Raw genomic sequence first — 14676 nt, 5'->3', positions numbered from 1 at the left:
AATGAACCTCAATGACAACGACTATTTGCACATCTTTCCAATATGTTTGACATCACATAACAATAATAATATTGATTATTTGGAGGTACATAAAAATCACAGTCATGACAAGCTTTAGAATACAGCAACGAAGCGAGAGCGTATCCAAGTCCAAACGACGGAAGAAATGGCGCCAAATGGAGCGCGCGACAAAGCAACGTCCAACGAACCTCCCTTCCCGCGTCTGCTGTAGCAGAATCGTCCGGAGAAACGCCGTGGGAAACGATGGGTGAGCGAAAAAAGCAACGGAACGGGTCGCTCGGAGGGAAATGGCTCACCCTTCTGTTGCCCTTTTATCCCTTGTGCGGTCCTCCTCTAAGAAGCTCGGCTTCTCTCCATCTTCCCTCTCCTGTCCCCGTTCGGTAGGGCTCCTCTGCTCTCCGCTTCGATCCTCGTGGAATCCGGTACCTGGATCACAGCAAGCGATTCCCTTTGCTTTTCTTCTGCTACAGGTTCGACCTTTGTAGGACTGCGGGATTTTAGCTGCTTAAAGGAATCTCTGGTATTCATTTTATTTTGTTGTTATTTTGGACAATTTCCTCTGTCGAGCGTCACGGTGGTTTCGTGCTAAATCTGAGTATGATTTGGTAGCTTACACGATCTTCTCGGTTGAAATGCATCCTGTAAGGGATCAAGAGTTGCAATATTGGAACTTACCAGTATGTTTTTAGAACAGATAGGGATTATTTTTCTCTATCTCAAAAATTTCGGTAAGATTTCTTCAGGCAACTCGGTTTTCCATCTCGTATTTTTTTGATTCAATGTCATCCATGATGATTTAAGCAATTCATCTGTCGCTGATCTGATGAAGTTAATGTATTCTCCTCTGTTGTCGATAGTTTTCATGGAATTTGGTGGCGGAAGTGCATGATTGCGTTCATCAATTTCATCTTGTCTTTCAAGCTCCCTTTTCTCTGCTGAGTGAATATGGTCTGGGACATGGAATCTGTAGGAAATCATATATCCTCCGGTATGACATGCATTCTGTCTGCTGTATATAAGGTGATCTGCAAAGCCACCATCCATATCTATGAATCACCTGCCGTCAAATATTTTCAGTTATTTTTATTCGTCACTTTAATAAACATCTTGAATCTCTTGTTATTTAGTCGATGATCAGCATGAATTAAGATTTTGACCAAGCTGTGATCTTGCAAGTTTTGATCTAGAAATGGCAGTTTTCAAGGTAGATATCAAGACCTGATCAATCTCAAGGATCACATGTTTGGGAAGCATGCCAGGCCCCATGGATGGAATATCAAACACTTTTTATTTCAGCAGAACTGGGAATTCTCAGAAATTGGAGCATAAGAAACATGGTGATGATAATGACTGCACTCGGCAATTCTACTGCAAGTTTGATTTTGGATCTCAGGATCCATAAATATTTCTGCTTATTCTTAAGAAACATAAGAAATAGATTAAGTAATATAATTACAAGAAAGAACACTACTGTCTTTGCTCATCTAAAATACTTTGTTGACAATTTGGTAGGTTTTGAAGCTCCTCGGAACAGCTTCGATATTTCCATCGACAAATCTGAAGGTTATCACTGTGTCTCTGAAGATATTCGGGTGAGTTCTATTTGAATATATCACTGAATTCGTAGATTGAGGTGCCTATTATTTTTTGAACTTTCATACAGCACAAAGCTTCTAATCACTGCTGACATCTTGCTTTAAGCAATAGATGAGTTTGTGCCATGGACAAGGATTTCAACACCTGTTTCTTATATGCTACCTACTTCCATGATTCAACAGCATTCTCAGACTTTCAAGTTAAAATATTGAGCTTTTTTGTTCATGTCTGCTTTTTGTATTGAAATTCATACTATATATATCAAACTGTAACATCTAAGAGCATCGATCATTTGATGTTATTCATGGACTACTCTGTTCTTAGACTTAGTTCAGCAATAACTCCTCATGGGGCATATCAGAATCACAAATTCTGTGCCTATCGAATAGATCCTTGTCAGGTGTTCCACTTGCCAGTTTTCTGTGTGGAGACAGTATCTGCAAACTGCATATTTCCACTATGTTTAGTTTCTATTCCTTATGAGCTTTTGGTTTCAGTATTCTTTTCAGGTGAAGCAGCACTCCTCCAAAATGAACCATCTTCCCAATGGAACCTCAATGAAGAAGTTGATGCATGGACCAAATCTGGTTGCCCGTCTGATGGGAATAGAATCGATACCATCCGAACGAAGTACCAAGATTCCTGTCAAGGAACATGAAGTAGATAGATCAAGAAAAGCAATGGAGATGAGTAATAAGCCTATGGATAACAGTTCAGGTCTCGGAACTCCATGTAGCTCTACTTCCTCCAGACAAACAAAGACAAGAAGACCACAACCACGCGAACATCCACAGGAAGAGCTGCTGCAGAGGTTCAAGAAGGACTTCCTGGCGTGGCAGGCTTCAAAGTTATGGGAGCATCCAAGGTCAAAGAAGAGTCACGTTCTTGGAGATGGGAAGGATCGCCAAGCCCATGCACCAAAGAATCTGGAGAGCAAGAAAAGCTTGAAGCGTACACAACTCAAAGAGGTGGTTTCACCAGCTAGACGGGATGTGAATGGACAAGGATCCAGCAGCAGAAAGACTATGAAGCTTGGGAGCAGAGTTAATGGTCCTGAACACTTTCCAGTTGCTAAGGTTGATAGGCAACACGAACGAACTTGTTCGCCGACACGAATAGTGATTCTGAAGCCTAATTGTGATAGAAGTGATGATAATGAAGAGTCATCGTTAGTTGCCTCATCTGATGAGTTAGAGAAGGAATATAGTATGGACGATTTCCTCGAAGAGGTGAAGGAAAGGCTCAGAAATGAGACTCTCAATGTTAAAGGTAGAGGAAACAGAATGGGGACTCCGTTGAGTGAAAGGTCAAGTAATCCAAAGCAAATTGCTCGTGGCATAGCAAGACATATACGAGAGAGCGTGACCAAGGACAGGGGGACGACTCTGGCACGATCTGAGTCAACCAGATCGATTAGGAGTGACATCCAGATCAATACGCCCGATTCACCAGAGTTCATCAGAAGAGACACAAGAAAGTTCCTGTCGGCGAAATCGAAGAACATCCTGAAAGATGAGATTCTCCTTGGAGACTCAGGTGCTTTCTCCTTGATCAGAGACAAGGCAATACCAGATCAAGGGAAAAGTGTGGACTACTGGAAAGATAAGAAAGCTGTGATCGAATCAATTCCAAGAAAGAGAGAGAAAAGTGTGGCACAACGAAACCTCATCAGATCATTTTCTGCACCTGTGTCCGGAACAGCCTTTGGGAAGCTGCTTTCGGAGGACCAGCATATAACTGGAGCTCAGATCCGCAGGAAGCATGAAGCATCTGAACATAACCTTTCAGAACTCAGAAACCAAAGAAAGGATGGCCTCGACCTGAAAGGTAGAGTTTCTAATCTAAAACATAGCTTCAATCTTAAAGGTAAGTTATTCGGGAAGAAGACAGAGCTGATCAAGGAACAACCAGCTGCGAGTGGATTCAACACAGTGAAGGAAACACCAACTGCACCGCCTGCTGTCACCAGCGCTGGCATCACACAGGCAAGTGCGGTGATAAAAGCTCTGCAAGAAAAGTAGTATTAAGGTTTTAACATGAACTGTTTTGCCTCAGGAGAACTCCACAGAGGTGCCACCGAGTCCTGCATCAGTGTCCAGCGGTTCTCCTGACGAGTTCTGCAGGCAAGATAGCCCGAGTCCTGTATCACCGCTGGAGGTCATGGAGTACCACACGACAGCTTGTATCTCTGAAGCGCTGAGCTCCGATGCTCCAGGTTGAAGCAGATAGGTTTCGTACGCTTAGAATTTACCTTAGCTTCTTGCATGGCTAGCTATATCTCCAATGCTCCAGCTCGTATCTCTTTGCCAGATCCACATCTGTCGGAACAAGCTGAGCATGGTGGATCCGAAATGGCAGCCACGGAGCAGCCTCACAACCAAGAGACGACTGTCTCTGCCGATCAAGCAAGCTCAAAGTCGGGCGCAGTAACGCGGCCAATCTCACACCAGGTCTTCGAAGAAGAGGAAGAAGCATACGGCAAATACTGGAAGTCCTCTATCGTCCACAACGATGACATAGCTGTACGACACAAGCTGCTGTTTGACTTGGTGAACGAGGCTCTGCAAAGTGTACTGGGACCTCAGATACATTGCTCCATGTTCAAGAGGCGGAGTCCAGGCCAAGCTGCATCACCACAAGCAAAAAGCTTGTTACTTGACTTGTGGAACCAAATCCAGGTATACATGAGTCCCCCTCTACATGAGTCCGACGTAAATAGCGTGGTGGTTGAGGAGGTGAAGATGACGACTTGGCCAAGCATGCTGCATGAGGACGTTGACGTCGTAGGAAGACAGATTGAGCGGGTCGTGCTGCGGGACTTAATAGATGACATTGTACAGGCAATGATTGCTTTGCCGAGCATGCGACCCGCTGGATGCCTGTAAGGTGCTCGGCGAAAAGGAAGTTGAGAGAGGCTCGACATAGATGACGAGCAGTGCTAGAATAATGCCTATCGCAACCTCGGCCGGTGGAGACGGCGCTGCCGCACATGGCATGTCGGAGTTCTTCGTGCAAACGTTCCTTAATCCATGTTGCTCGACTCCATGGTCGAGGGAAGATTGCAGCTTGGCACATCAAATCAAATGATTGAACATTACTATTTCGTTATGTAGGAAATGGTTTTTGTGTGTTTTGGTGTGTGGACGTGGTGCATCTTCTCATCCTCGTGTTCATGGTGCACAACCCAGAGAACAGCTCGAGTTCAGATTGTAAGATGGAAATGTTGAAATTATTTGGCGTTGACCGAATACTGTGTCAATTTCAAGAATAGTCGATGAGAAGTTCGTCCCCCCATAAGAGATACATTGTCAAGGAAACGTAATAATTGGTGTCAGATGGAGAAACTAATGGAAGTAAGAACCTTGACAAATTGCATTTTTCTAGCTCAACTACTGGACTTTTGCTACTTTATCAACTAGTAAATTGAGAAAGTAGAGATAAGAAGAACAAATCTGGGTGGAGAGGCATGTGGAGGCACAGTGTTAAGACTTCTTGAAATATTAGTTGAGAGGCTTTGTCTTCTTCCCATGTCCAGTCTCAATTGTTTGACCCTTGACAGCAGCAATTAAGGGTCTCTTTCTGTCTCCACAAGTCATCCCCATCTTTTCAGTTTGCCTCCATTTCAGACATTATCATCATGTGATGCTGCATAGGTTTTCTGTAATATTTTTAAATTTAATTCTATGTCAAAGGTAGATAAAGATGTTAAATTAATTTATAAAAATATATTATTTATTATTATTATTATTATTTTGAGCTTAAGATGACAAGAAGTCATCTTGTGCACATCAAATCAATTGAAAAAGTTGTGGAGGTCATTCAACCAGTTTATGTAGGCCTCAGAAAAATGTGTCTTTTTAGGGAAAGAAATCATGCAAAATGATATGCTTCTTCGATCCATGTTCATGTTGACTTCTCTCTCTCTCTCTCTCTCTCTCCCCTTCTGCGTCTCTTTTGAATGGCAGTTGAGACGAAGACCTTTTGTTCACCACAAAACATGCCATGATCAATAAATTGACCAAAGAAATCCTGTTCTTCAATGAATCAGCAAGAATCCTGAGCAATCAAGAGTTCCCCATTTACCTCCCATCTAAACATCAACAATATCTCTTTTTCAAAAAGTTGTGATTAAAATGGAAAGATTTATTTATTTTTTTTATTTTGTTCCTCTAAATTACTTTACAATTATTATATTTTTATTAATAATATTTAATAAAATATTTTGATTGGATAATCAATAATCTCATAAATTTAATCATGTATTTGGGTTCACTTTCGGGTGCTGTAGTCTAACTAAACTTGCTTGCAAAAACGATGTTTGAGTTTAATATAAATTAAATCCTTTTCTAATATGATGGTCTTCCAATTCAGAATATTTATCATCATAATAAAATATATTATGAGTTCAAAATTTATATTTATTATTCTCTCTTTTATTTTGTATTTAATTAATATATATTTAGTATCTCTCTCTATAATCAGTGTAGAGGCATCCAAGAAAGTTCCTCATGATATTTATGTTATTTTTTAAAAGGATTTACAGGTGAAATTTCGTAAATTTATTCGCCTAATCCTTAAAAGCATATTTAATGTGATCTTTCGTTAAAATCTGATCTATCATATTTATACTCATATAAATGGCAACATAATTATATATATATATATATATATTATTATTATTATTATTACCGTGAATCCCACAGTGGAAAGCTTTGAACCCATAGAGGGAGTTGGCGAGTCTGTGGCAGTGAGAGCAGAGCATTCCATCGCATCACCTTATTAACACAAGATGATGATACGAGCGTTCTCGCCACCCACAGGCCGCACCACCGCCCCTTCCTTTCTTACCTTTCATTGGCTTTCCCTTCTCTCTCTCCTCCCTGTATTTTCCATCTGTGTCCGCAGCGTGGAATGCTACTAGAGGAAAAGAGGCGTCGGCGATCGCGCACGAATCTTCACGAGGGCGCACCCGACCCCGCGAGGTTCTTTACTTTTTCTCCTACTCCGGTGCTTCCTGACTACTCCAAGTCGCCGCTTGTTGCCTCTTTGAGCGAATAACAACAGAGCAATGCGTGGTTAAGCGTCCGAACCGATAAAGGTAGGATATTGACGAGGGAGAGACCGGATGGAGAGGGAGATGGGATGCTGAAAGCCGGGATCTTGATGGAGGAGACGCCAAGAATGCAGTGGGAAAAGCCTTCTGACGGTGGTGGTGATGATGAGAGGAACGATGATGTAAGGGAAGGGAGACGAAGAGGAGTAGGAGAAGCGGGAGCTGAAGGGGAAGGGGTTGGAGAAGGGATTCTCTGCGTGAAGGTGATGACGGACGAGCAGATGGAGGTCCTCCGCCGTCAGATTGCTGTCTATTCCACCATATGCGAGAAGCTTGTCGAGATGCACAAGGCCATCACTGCCCATCACGACTCCCTCGCAGGTGAGCGATTCTTCCCCTTCCTCCTCTTGAAACAGAAAGTAATTTTGTGTCTTCAACTTGAGGTCTTTTAGAAATGTTTCGAAGAGGGATTTAATGCCAGCAAATCATGATCTACCTTCGTCGCTTGTCATTCCATATGCTAAGTTTGGAGTCGTCGTTTCGACCGAGAACTGCTCTTTCTGTCCTTTGCTATAACCCCTTGCTTTGTTTCTATTTGGTAAAATGCCAACTCTAATTTATGTTCGTCTCAAGGACATTTAATGATGCTGAGATTAATAATTGTTCTTCCATGTTGCTGCAAACCTAGTGCCAAGTTGTTTGGCATTATGAGTTCCTTTTTTCCCACCAGTTACATGCATTAATGATGATTGTACAGTATAGCCATCTTAGATCACGTGATACATTTATTGTTATGCTATCGTTTTCTGCTAATTATGTTGGATTGAATTTATCATCTTTCTCCTGTGATATATGTTTTCCTTGGGAGGTTGTTGGGCAGATAGCCCATTAGTTCAACCCATAGTGGGTTTTAATAACTCATAGCCCACAGCTATTAAAACCCCTTCTCTTTTAACCTAAATCCTAACATCTTTAATCAAGATGTGTGACGGCTAGGGTAGAAAAAGGGGACAGTGGTGGCTGTGAAAAAGAGAGAAGCAACAGTGACAATTGAGGATAGAAAAACAAGAGAAGAAGAAAATGAAAGAAGATAAGAACAACACAGGCTAATCACAATCATCCAAACAGTGTTTTCATCTCAAGTTAGATCAGATTTACAGTGTATTTTTGCTGTGATCATTTATGGAGATTTTAGATATTGTGCATAGTAATGTAATCCTTGTATCTCAGTTATTCTCTTATGATTGTTGCTTGGGTTTTGGACAATAGACTTTGAGATTTGTATATTCATTATTCTTATAATGAATTTTCTTTGGTTTACCTCATGATTAAAATATTTAAAGGTAAGACTATGTCCGTTGACCCTCCTCAGACAAAAAAAAGTTTTAGTGAGCAAGACAACTATATATACTGAGGTCATAGTTCTTTCTTTGTGTGAGGATTTGATTTGTCATTATGCTGTCTCTGATATGGAGGAATGTGAAGTAGAAATTTACATGCATATCTCTGGTTGTGATTTTAGACTTCTATATTCAAATGCTTCAAGAAGCAACAGAACACACCCAGTGATTGATACTGTGGTGTGTATGACACAGTGTCTTCAAACTTAATGATGAGAAATGTAATTAGCCGTGAAAATTATGAGCAAGACTATCTCTTTAGCAGAAACTGATGGGATATTGGTGAAACAATATTCTGATTTTATGCAGGTTAAAGAACATGTGGTTTTCTCATGCTTGAGAGATCTACCTTAAGTAATATGCCAATAGGTAGATTTGGTAATGGAGTTTGTGGCTAGATTGATCATGGATGTGTACAGTAAACATGCATTCTTACTTGCAGACTTGAGGAATACTTTAATGGCTATTTTTAAATTTGTCAATCATTCTTTCATCTGATTTGTCCGGTCCACCAGAATATTTATAAGACATAAAAGGACCGCTTGGTGTTGGAAATGTTCATACAGGAGCAAGAGACTTGATGTCTTCCCTTGTATTGTCCTTTTATAGTTAAATATAGGGAGAAAAAGAAAGGCTTGCACATGGTTTTGTTAATTTAAGAGAACATATGATAGAATTCCTAAAAATCTATGGTGAGTTTTAGAAAAGAAAGGAACATGTAATTGTCATTTTGATGTGATGTATCACTGGATGATATTTTCCAAGTCAAGCTACCGAGCTCGTCATGGAACCTCAAAGAAAAGTTCTGCATTTTAAGAGATGAAAAGGCATGGGTATTTGTTTGGTCTAATTTATACATGAAGCAGTGGGTTTTGATCTTCAGCCTATGCCTGTGTTTCACTTTTTTTTAAAACAATGATGCTAAACAAATTCTTTGGCACAAATTTGCAATTCATGAGACCAATAGACAAGTGTGGACTGTATCTTTCACCTATTTTAATTGTCATTATGAAGACAACTTTACAAAAATTAATCTGTGATAATCCATTCTCTTAAACTGATCTTGCACCTTATTCCAGAATATGGAAAAATCTCACTGCATATGTGTCCTCTCTTGTTGCCTGCAAAAGTTGCATGCATTTGACAACTACAACTCTTGACATAAATTTCTTTACCAGTAAGGAACCATGTTTGATGTCTTATAGTTTAAGATTGAGCAGAATAATGGCTCATAAATCTCTGTTATTTACTTGCTCTATTCATCTTGGTTGTTTTAGCTTTAGGAATGAGGGTGGGAGGCATCTACAATGATCCCCTGATGGCATCTGGCAACAACAAAATTACTGGTAGACAACGGTGGACTCCAACGACTGTGCAGCTACAAATTCTTGAGGCTATGTTTAATCAAGACAACGGGATGCCAAGCAAGCAAAAGATAAAGGAGATAACTATTGAGCTCTCACAACATGGTCAGATCTCCGAATCTAATGTCACTAACTGGTTTCAGAATAGGAAGGCACGATCAAAGCGAAAGCAGATGGCTGCATTGCCAAGTAATACTGAATCTGAAACCCTGAACGAAAAGAAACCCAAGCCCAACCAAAACCATCATGATGATCTACCTATCAGCATTGACAATAATCCCATTCGTGATATGCAAATAAACACTGAAATCCATTCATTAGAATGGGAGCCAAATCAAGCACATGGCATACACTTGTCAAATGACAGTTCAAAGGCTTCCAGCGGTTCGGGCCACACGACCTTCTATGATAACATTTTATCCACCCCTAGTATGTCTTTGAATTTTTCCCTTTTCCTGTCCAATGCAAATATTTATATCATCTCTTTGATTTGTTGAACACAGGATATGACCACTTGATGGAGAAGTTTGACGTTCGATATTTTAGCCCTTACCATGCAGAAGAAAGCTATGACATCATGGGTTGACATTACTTGAGTTTGAGCCGGTGATCACTTGATGATGGCTAATAAATTGTATTTAAAGTTTTAAAAAACCATGAAATTTAGTTTGTGGGATTTTTGATATTCTTCTTCACCAGAGGGTGCTTTCCGGACAGAATATGCTCTTCTTTTATCATCTTTTTGAAAGTTTTATGCTTCTTTCTTACAGCAAATACTAAAAACAGTGCTGTATGTGAACTTTTAGTCATGTTCGATGGTCTTACTGTTCCTGTTCAGTTTATATCAGACTCAGAACCTTGGACAAACTTGTAGCGCAGGTTCCTTTCTACCAATCAAGATGCAACCTACCCTGGCTTAAAACAGGTTTCGTTTGCAATTAGATCCAAGAGACGTAGAGATTGTTTTTCTGCATGATGTTGAGCTTGAAGTGGATAAGAGCTGAAGGATGCGTGTCGGTCTCTATGTTCTGAACTGTGAACAGAATGGAAGGAAGCTTATGTCACAATCTCCTTGACAAGCTAGTTTTGGGAGTCAGGTTGCTTGGTCAGCACAACAAGTAGCAAGATCATGAGATCAGGTCAAGCTAGTTTTTTTAACTAGTATCATTTTGTCTAAGACAGTAAGTCAATAGATGTGACATGATCTATATTTTTAACAGTCACATATTTGCATGCATTTTAAAGGTTGTTTATTATCTTTTAATTGAGTTTTAGACGACATAAAATAATAAAAAAAATAACATAATTAATCAGTCCAATTCGAATAGACATGTACATTAGTTTTGATTGAACTGGAATCAATGCTTGGCACAAAAAATTTTAGTGCTTGTACAAACATTTCAGTCAGCAACTCATGATGTAGAACGTGAAGTACAGATACTGTGTAAGAATCCAAGCTCATTAGTTCTACTTCTTCTGGACTCTGGCGAACTCAGGTCTGACCGAAACTCAATCAATTAACATCAGAAATAGCAGCTTTTACCTGCGAGCCCCTCTCGATGACTTCACACGAACAATTACAGCGTACCTCGAAACACGAGGGGCGGTCCCGTAATTTTGTCTTGTCTGGAACAGAACTCGTTGGTCGCGTGAGAGAGAGAGATATATATATATATATATATAGATATATATGTATATCCTGTAACCCTCGGCCTCGCCCCTGCCTCCTCCTCCTGGGTTTTGGGCGGAAAAGATTTCGTCTTTGGTCGAAGCCCTCCATCGAATTCCCACGCGGCGCCGGAACCCTAATCGCCGCTTCCGAGAAACCAGGTATCGTGATCTCGATCCCTGTGTCTACTATCTCGTTACCTTTGATGCGATTATCGGCGTCTGAAATTTGTGAATTTGTTGTAACCCTCGCCTCAAGCTGCGATCTTGGGATCTGGTTTGATGTGCTCCTCCCTATAAATTGACGTTTCCGGAACCCATACTAGTTAAATGTTCCTCCCTTGATTTCATTGTTTCTTCTCCGATGAAGACGCCGTTGAGTTGTATCCTGGAATTTAAAGCTCATTGATGTTGTTTCTGTTGTTTTCGTTGATAGATGGGTTCTTGTGATTGACCTATGCGATATAGTGGGTTGTTTCCGGAGACCTAAATTGTGGTAGACTGTAATCTAGGTCTCTGTAAGTGATGGATATGATCGGAACAAATTCATGACATGGATCGATCAAGATTGAATCTTTTATGCAAAAGGAAAACGGTAGCGACATCCTTGCGTTCTACTTAGGGGTGACTAGATGGAATCGTTCGATGTTAACACCCATCTGCCTCCTCGGAAACGCCTGCTTGCGGAACTGAAGAGGGAGAATTCCGATTTTGATTTCTTGCCCCCGGTGCCTTTCGTTTCTGGTGATCTTGGTGCCCGGCTTCGTGATGTTGTTAATTCTCCTAGTTCGACTCCAGAAGAGATTATTGAGGTTTCAAAGTCTGTAGCTTTGGCTGCCGCTGATGCTGCAGCGGCAGCAAGAAACATTGCAATCGAGAAAGAAGCTGCAGCTGCAAAGGCCAAAGCTGCTGCCAAGAGTGCACTACTGTTTCTGGACTCCATCACGACGAGTAGAAGATCCAGAAAGGGATGCTTGACCAAAGCCAAAGGGAGAAAGAAACAAATTCCCACAGAGCTTTTGGATAAGACTGGCCATCCTTCAGGGTCCCAGGAAACGGATGAGGAACTAGCCAGGAAATTGCATCGTGCGATGAATAGCTCACCTAGAATCTCAAATAATAAGCAAAAGAACATTCACAATTTTGGGAAAGAAGTTCTTTATGATGGTGGTGCTGTCTGTAACTTAAAATCACCTACTTTGCAAGAGGAGAACACTACGATGGGTAATAAATGTTTTAAAGATGCATCAGGAGAGAAGATTGTAGTTTGTTCTGAAGCTGACATTTCTGAAAGAGAGGATGAGGAATCCAATTACTGCATGGAGAAGCAACAAAAGGTGTCTAAGTTTAGAGTGACCGCAGGTGGTAGAAAAGTGAAAATTAAACAAAAGAAGTTGCTTTTGAATCAATATGATGTTAGAGACCAAGCAGAGCTAAACAAATTGCCATCCTATGCAAATTGTCATTCTTTCATGAGAAAATCAAAGTTGGACTCTTCAGAAAGTTATATGTCTTCAGATGATGCGAAGCCTTCTAATTATGGTGCCGTGTCAATGAAGATCACATCAGCATGGAAACCCAAGAAGATTAATGTGTCACAGTCTTCTTCTGATAGCAAGATTTTGCAAGCCTTGTGTTAAAAGTCCTCTGCTGTTGAGTAGTGGATGATAGCTTGGCCCCAATGGATAATGATTCTGGAGCTCAGTTTGGCATTATTGCCATTTGGATCCGATCATAAATTCCATTTGCATTCTGAACAGGGATTAAAAAAAGATTTTTTTGCAGAGTAGCTATTTGTTTTATGGTTTTGTGTCTACAAGGTGCTTGATTCATATTCCATGTTTGGTAGTGGCTTGCTTTAGTCTGGTCTAGTGTGTCACTTGATGTATTACTTATCATACCTTTGTGTTACCCATATTTTTAATCATTAATAAGGCTATTGTTAATTGTTGATGGATATCATGCTAATTTTCATTTTCAATCTGGACACAGATTTAAAGGGGTTTTTCGCAGAATAGTCGTTTGTTCTATAGTTTTGTACTACAAGGTGCTTGTTTGATATTCCATGTGAGATAGTGGCTTGAATTGGTTTGTTCTAATGTGTCACTTGATGTATTACTTATCCTACATTTGTGTTATCCATATTTTTAATCATTAATAATGCTGCTGTTAATTATTAATGGATATCATGCTAATTTCATTTGCAATCCGAACAGGGATTGAAAGAGATTTCTTGCAGTATAGTTGTTTGTGGTTTTGTTCAACGAGGTGCTTAATTCACATTCCATGCTCGGTAGTGTTCTGCTTTGGTTTGTTCTAATTTGTCACTTGATGAATTGATTACTTGATCTTTGTGTCACACATATTTCTAGACACTAATAAGGCTAATGTTAGTTATTAATGGATATCATGCTAACTTCATTCCATGTATATGATGTAGTGTGTGCTTTACACAGAGTGGAATTTAGTTACAAGAACATCTATGAATAGAAAGCTGAATTCCATAGAAACTTGTATTTTGCATCCCTCCTTGGGATGCTGCTTTTTGGCTGTGGTATCTGTTTGGTGCATTAAACACGTCATATCGAGAAACAATGAAGACCTGGATTAGGCAAAGCCAATTGCATTGAGATGTGTGCCACGAGGTCATCTTCTACAGCTTTGTATTTAGGGGTTTGATCATATATAGGTTTTATTTTTCTTAGAAGATAAGATTCAAGTTCAAGTTCTCATCATAAGCTGTCAAAGTTTTTATTTATCAATTAAATTAACTGATATATTAAAATAATATATAAATACAAGCATAATTAATTCAATGGCAAGTCAAATTATAGTCGATTAGTAATGTGATAACTTTCATGTGAAGCAATATTTAGAAAGGCTTACGTGGAAGTAGATATGCAAATCGAATGATACGTATGTGGTGTGAGGTAAGGTTTGATACGAGTGATGTATATTAATCCAATAGAAGATCGATACGGATGATATATTGGATCAATAATATGAGTTGATATAATTTGATATATATCGTATCAATAATTAATTTATATATCGATATGGATCGATACCATCAACCGTGCTGTGAGACCGTTTCCCTTGCAAGCTGATGGCATGCGCAGAAACATTTAGTGACCGGAGCTGCATCTACATTGGACCGGCTCGGCCCCAATTGCCATTGTACTGAATCAGAAACGGCCCTTTCACAATACTGAACCGACACGTGGACTTTCTCGCATCCTGAAAGGCACGCGTCTTCTACCTCCGCTGTGACAGCCGATCACCGTTCTACATCATTCTCGCCAGGCGCCATCCCGGAGGCCATCGAATAAGCACTCCGCCGTCACTCGGGCCATCGCCTCTTCTTTCCTTGGCGTCGTCACCGCCGCCAATGGCGCACCATCAAAGACGTAGAGGGCAGGTCATGTGGTCGGTTGTTGTACGTGGACTGCAAAGCGATTTCTTTCAGATGAACGCCAACCCACGTGTCGAATAAGTAAGAAGCAAGCTGCCGCTGCAACTTGTTGTTTTCTCATTGGCCGATCGCCTGGGCCCAGGCGACGCGAGGCCCGAGCGG

At 40.4% G+C, this 14676-nt stretch overlaps 3 protein-coding genes across 17 annotated transcripts; all 3 read left to right on the top strand.

Moving 5' to 3' along the window:
- The first annotated feature begins 145 nt into the window (after positions 1-145).
- On the top strand, positions 146-4913 carry LOC135607462 (uncharacterized). Of its 12 annotated transcripts, none has more exons than XM_065099305.1 (8): positions 146-541; positions 631-749; positions 879-1041; positions 1209-1358; positions 1534-1613; positions 2115-3602; positions 3673-3832; positions 3910-4913. In XM_065099305.1, the coding sequence occupies exons 4-8, from the start codon at positions 1274-1276 to the stop codon at positions 4500-4502; spliced, it is 2406 nt and encodes an 801-aa protein (XP_064955377.1). In that variant the 5' UTR covers positions 146-541; positions 631-749; positions 879-1041; positions 1209-1273; the 3' UTR covers positions 4503-4913. The 12 variants fall into 12 exon arrangements, with proteins under 12 accessions (XP_064955377.1, XP_064955380.1, XP_064955382.1 ...); XM_065099297.1 differs by having other exon boundaries at positions 147-401; positions 492-541; positions 879-1358; XM_065099302.1 differs by having other exon boundaries at positions 147-541; positions 879-1009.
- A 1460-nt stretch (positions 4914-6373) lies between these two features.
- LOC103978299 (WUSCHEL-related homeobox 8) lies at positions 6374-10276 on the top strand. Of its 2 annotated transcripts, none has more exons than XM_065099296.1 (3): positions 6374-7051; positions 9348-9818; positions 9938-10276. In XM_065099296.1, the coding sequence occupies exons 1-3, from the start codon at positions 6760-6762 to the stop codon at positions 10018-10020; spliced, it is 846 nt and encodes a 281-aa protein (XP_064955368.1). In that variant the 5' UTR covers positions 6374-6759; the 3' UTR covers positions 10021-10276. The 2 variants fall into 2 exon arrangements, with proteins under 2 accessions (XP_064955368.1, XP_009392322.2); XM_009394047.3 differs by having other exon boundaries at positions 6375-7051; positions 9348-9863.
- An 864-nt stretch (positions 10277-11140) lies between these two features.
- Positions 11141-13059, top strand: LOC103978297 (uncharacterized). 3 transcript variants are annotated; one of them, XM_009394043.3, is made up of 2 exons: positions 11141-11264; positions 11539-13059. In XM_009394043.3, exon 2 carries the CDS (start codon positions 11735-11737, stop codon positions 12740-12742), a length of 1008 nt encoding a protein of 335 aa, XP_009392318.2. In that variant the 5' UTR covers positions 11141-11264; positions 11539-11734; the 3' UTR covers positions 12743-13059. The 3 variants fall into 3 exon arrangements, with proteins under 3 accessions (XP_009392318.2, XP_009392320.2, XP_009392319.2); XM_009394045.3 differs by having other exon boundaries at positions 11142-11264; positions 11615-13059; XM_009394044.3 differs by having other exon boundaries at positions 11142-11264; positions 11362-13059.
- The last annotated feature ends 1617 nt before the right edge of the window (positions 13060-14676 follow it).

This window comes from Musa acuminata, chromosome BXJ2-3 (genome assembly GCF_036884655.1).
Source record: "Musa acuminata AAA Group cultivar baxijiao chromosome BXJ2-3, Cavendish_Baxijiao_AAA, whole genome shotgun sequence".
NCBI classification, from domain to species: Eukaryota; Viridiplantae; Streptophyta; class Magnoliopsida; order Zingiberales; family Musaceae; genus Musa; species Musa acuminata.
The sequence above is the reverse complement of the archived record's forward strand: the minus strand, read 5'-3'. Positions and strand labels throughout refer to the sequence as shown.

Excerpts from the sequence above, each read along its gene's own strand:
- LOC135607462 (XM_065099308.1), top strand. The coding sequence starts at position 1,274 with ATGCCAGGCCCCATGGATGGAATATCAAACACTTTTTATTTCAGCAGA. Across the intron at positions 1,359-1,533 it reads ATTGGAGCATAAGAAACATG|GTTTTGAAGCTCCTCGGAAC; the intron begins GTGATGATAATG and ends ACAATTTGGTAG. Across the intron at positions 3,833-3,909 it reads GCTGAGCTCCGATGCTCCAG|CTCGTATCTCTTTGCCAGAT; the intron begins GTTGAAGCAGAT and ends CCAATGCTCCAG.
- LOC103978299 (XM_009394047.3), top strand. The coding sequence starts at position 6,760 with ATGCTGAAAGCCGGGATCTTGATGGAGGAGACGCCAAGAATGCAGTGG. Across the intron at positions 7,052-9,347 it reads CCATCACGACTCCCTCGCAG|CTTTAGGAATGAGGGTGGGA; the intron begins GTGAGCGATTCT and ends TGGTTGTTTTAG. Across the intron at positions 9,864-9,937 it reads TAACATTTTATCCACCCCTA|GATATGACCACTTGATGGAG; the intron begins GTATGTCTTTGA and ends TGTTGAACACAG.
- LOC103978297 (XM_009394043.3), top strand. The coding sequence starts at position 11,735 with ATGGAATCGTTCGATGTTAACACCCATCTGCCTCCTCGGAAACGCCTG.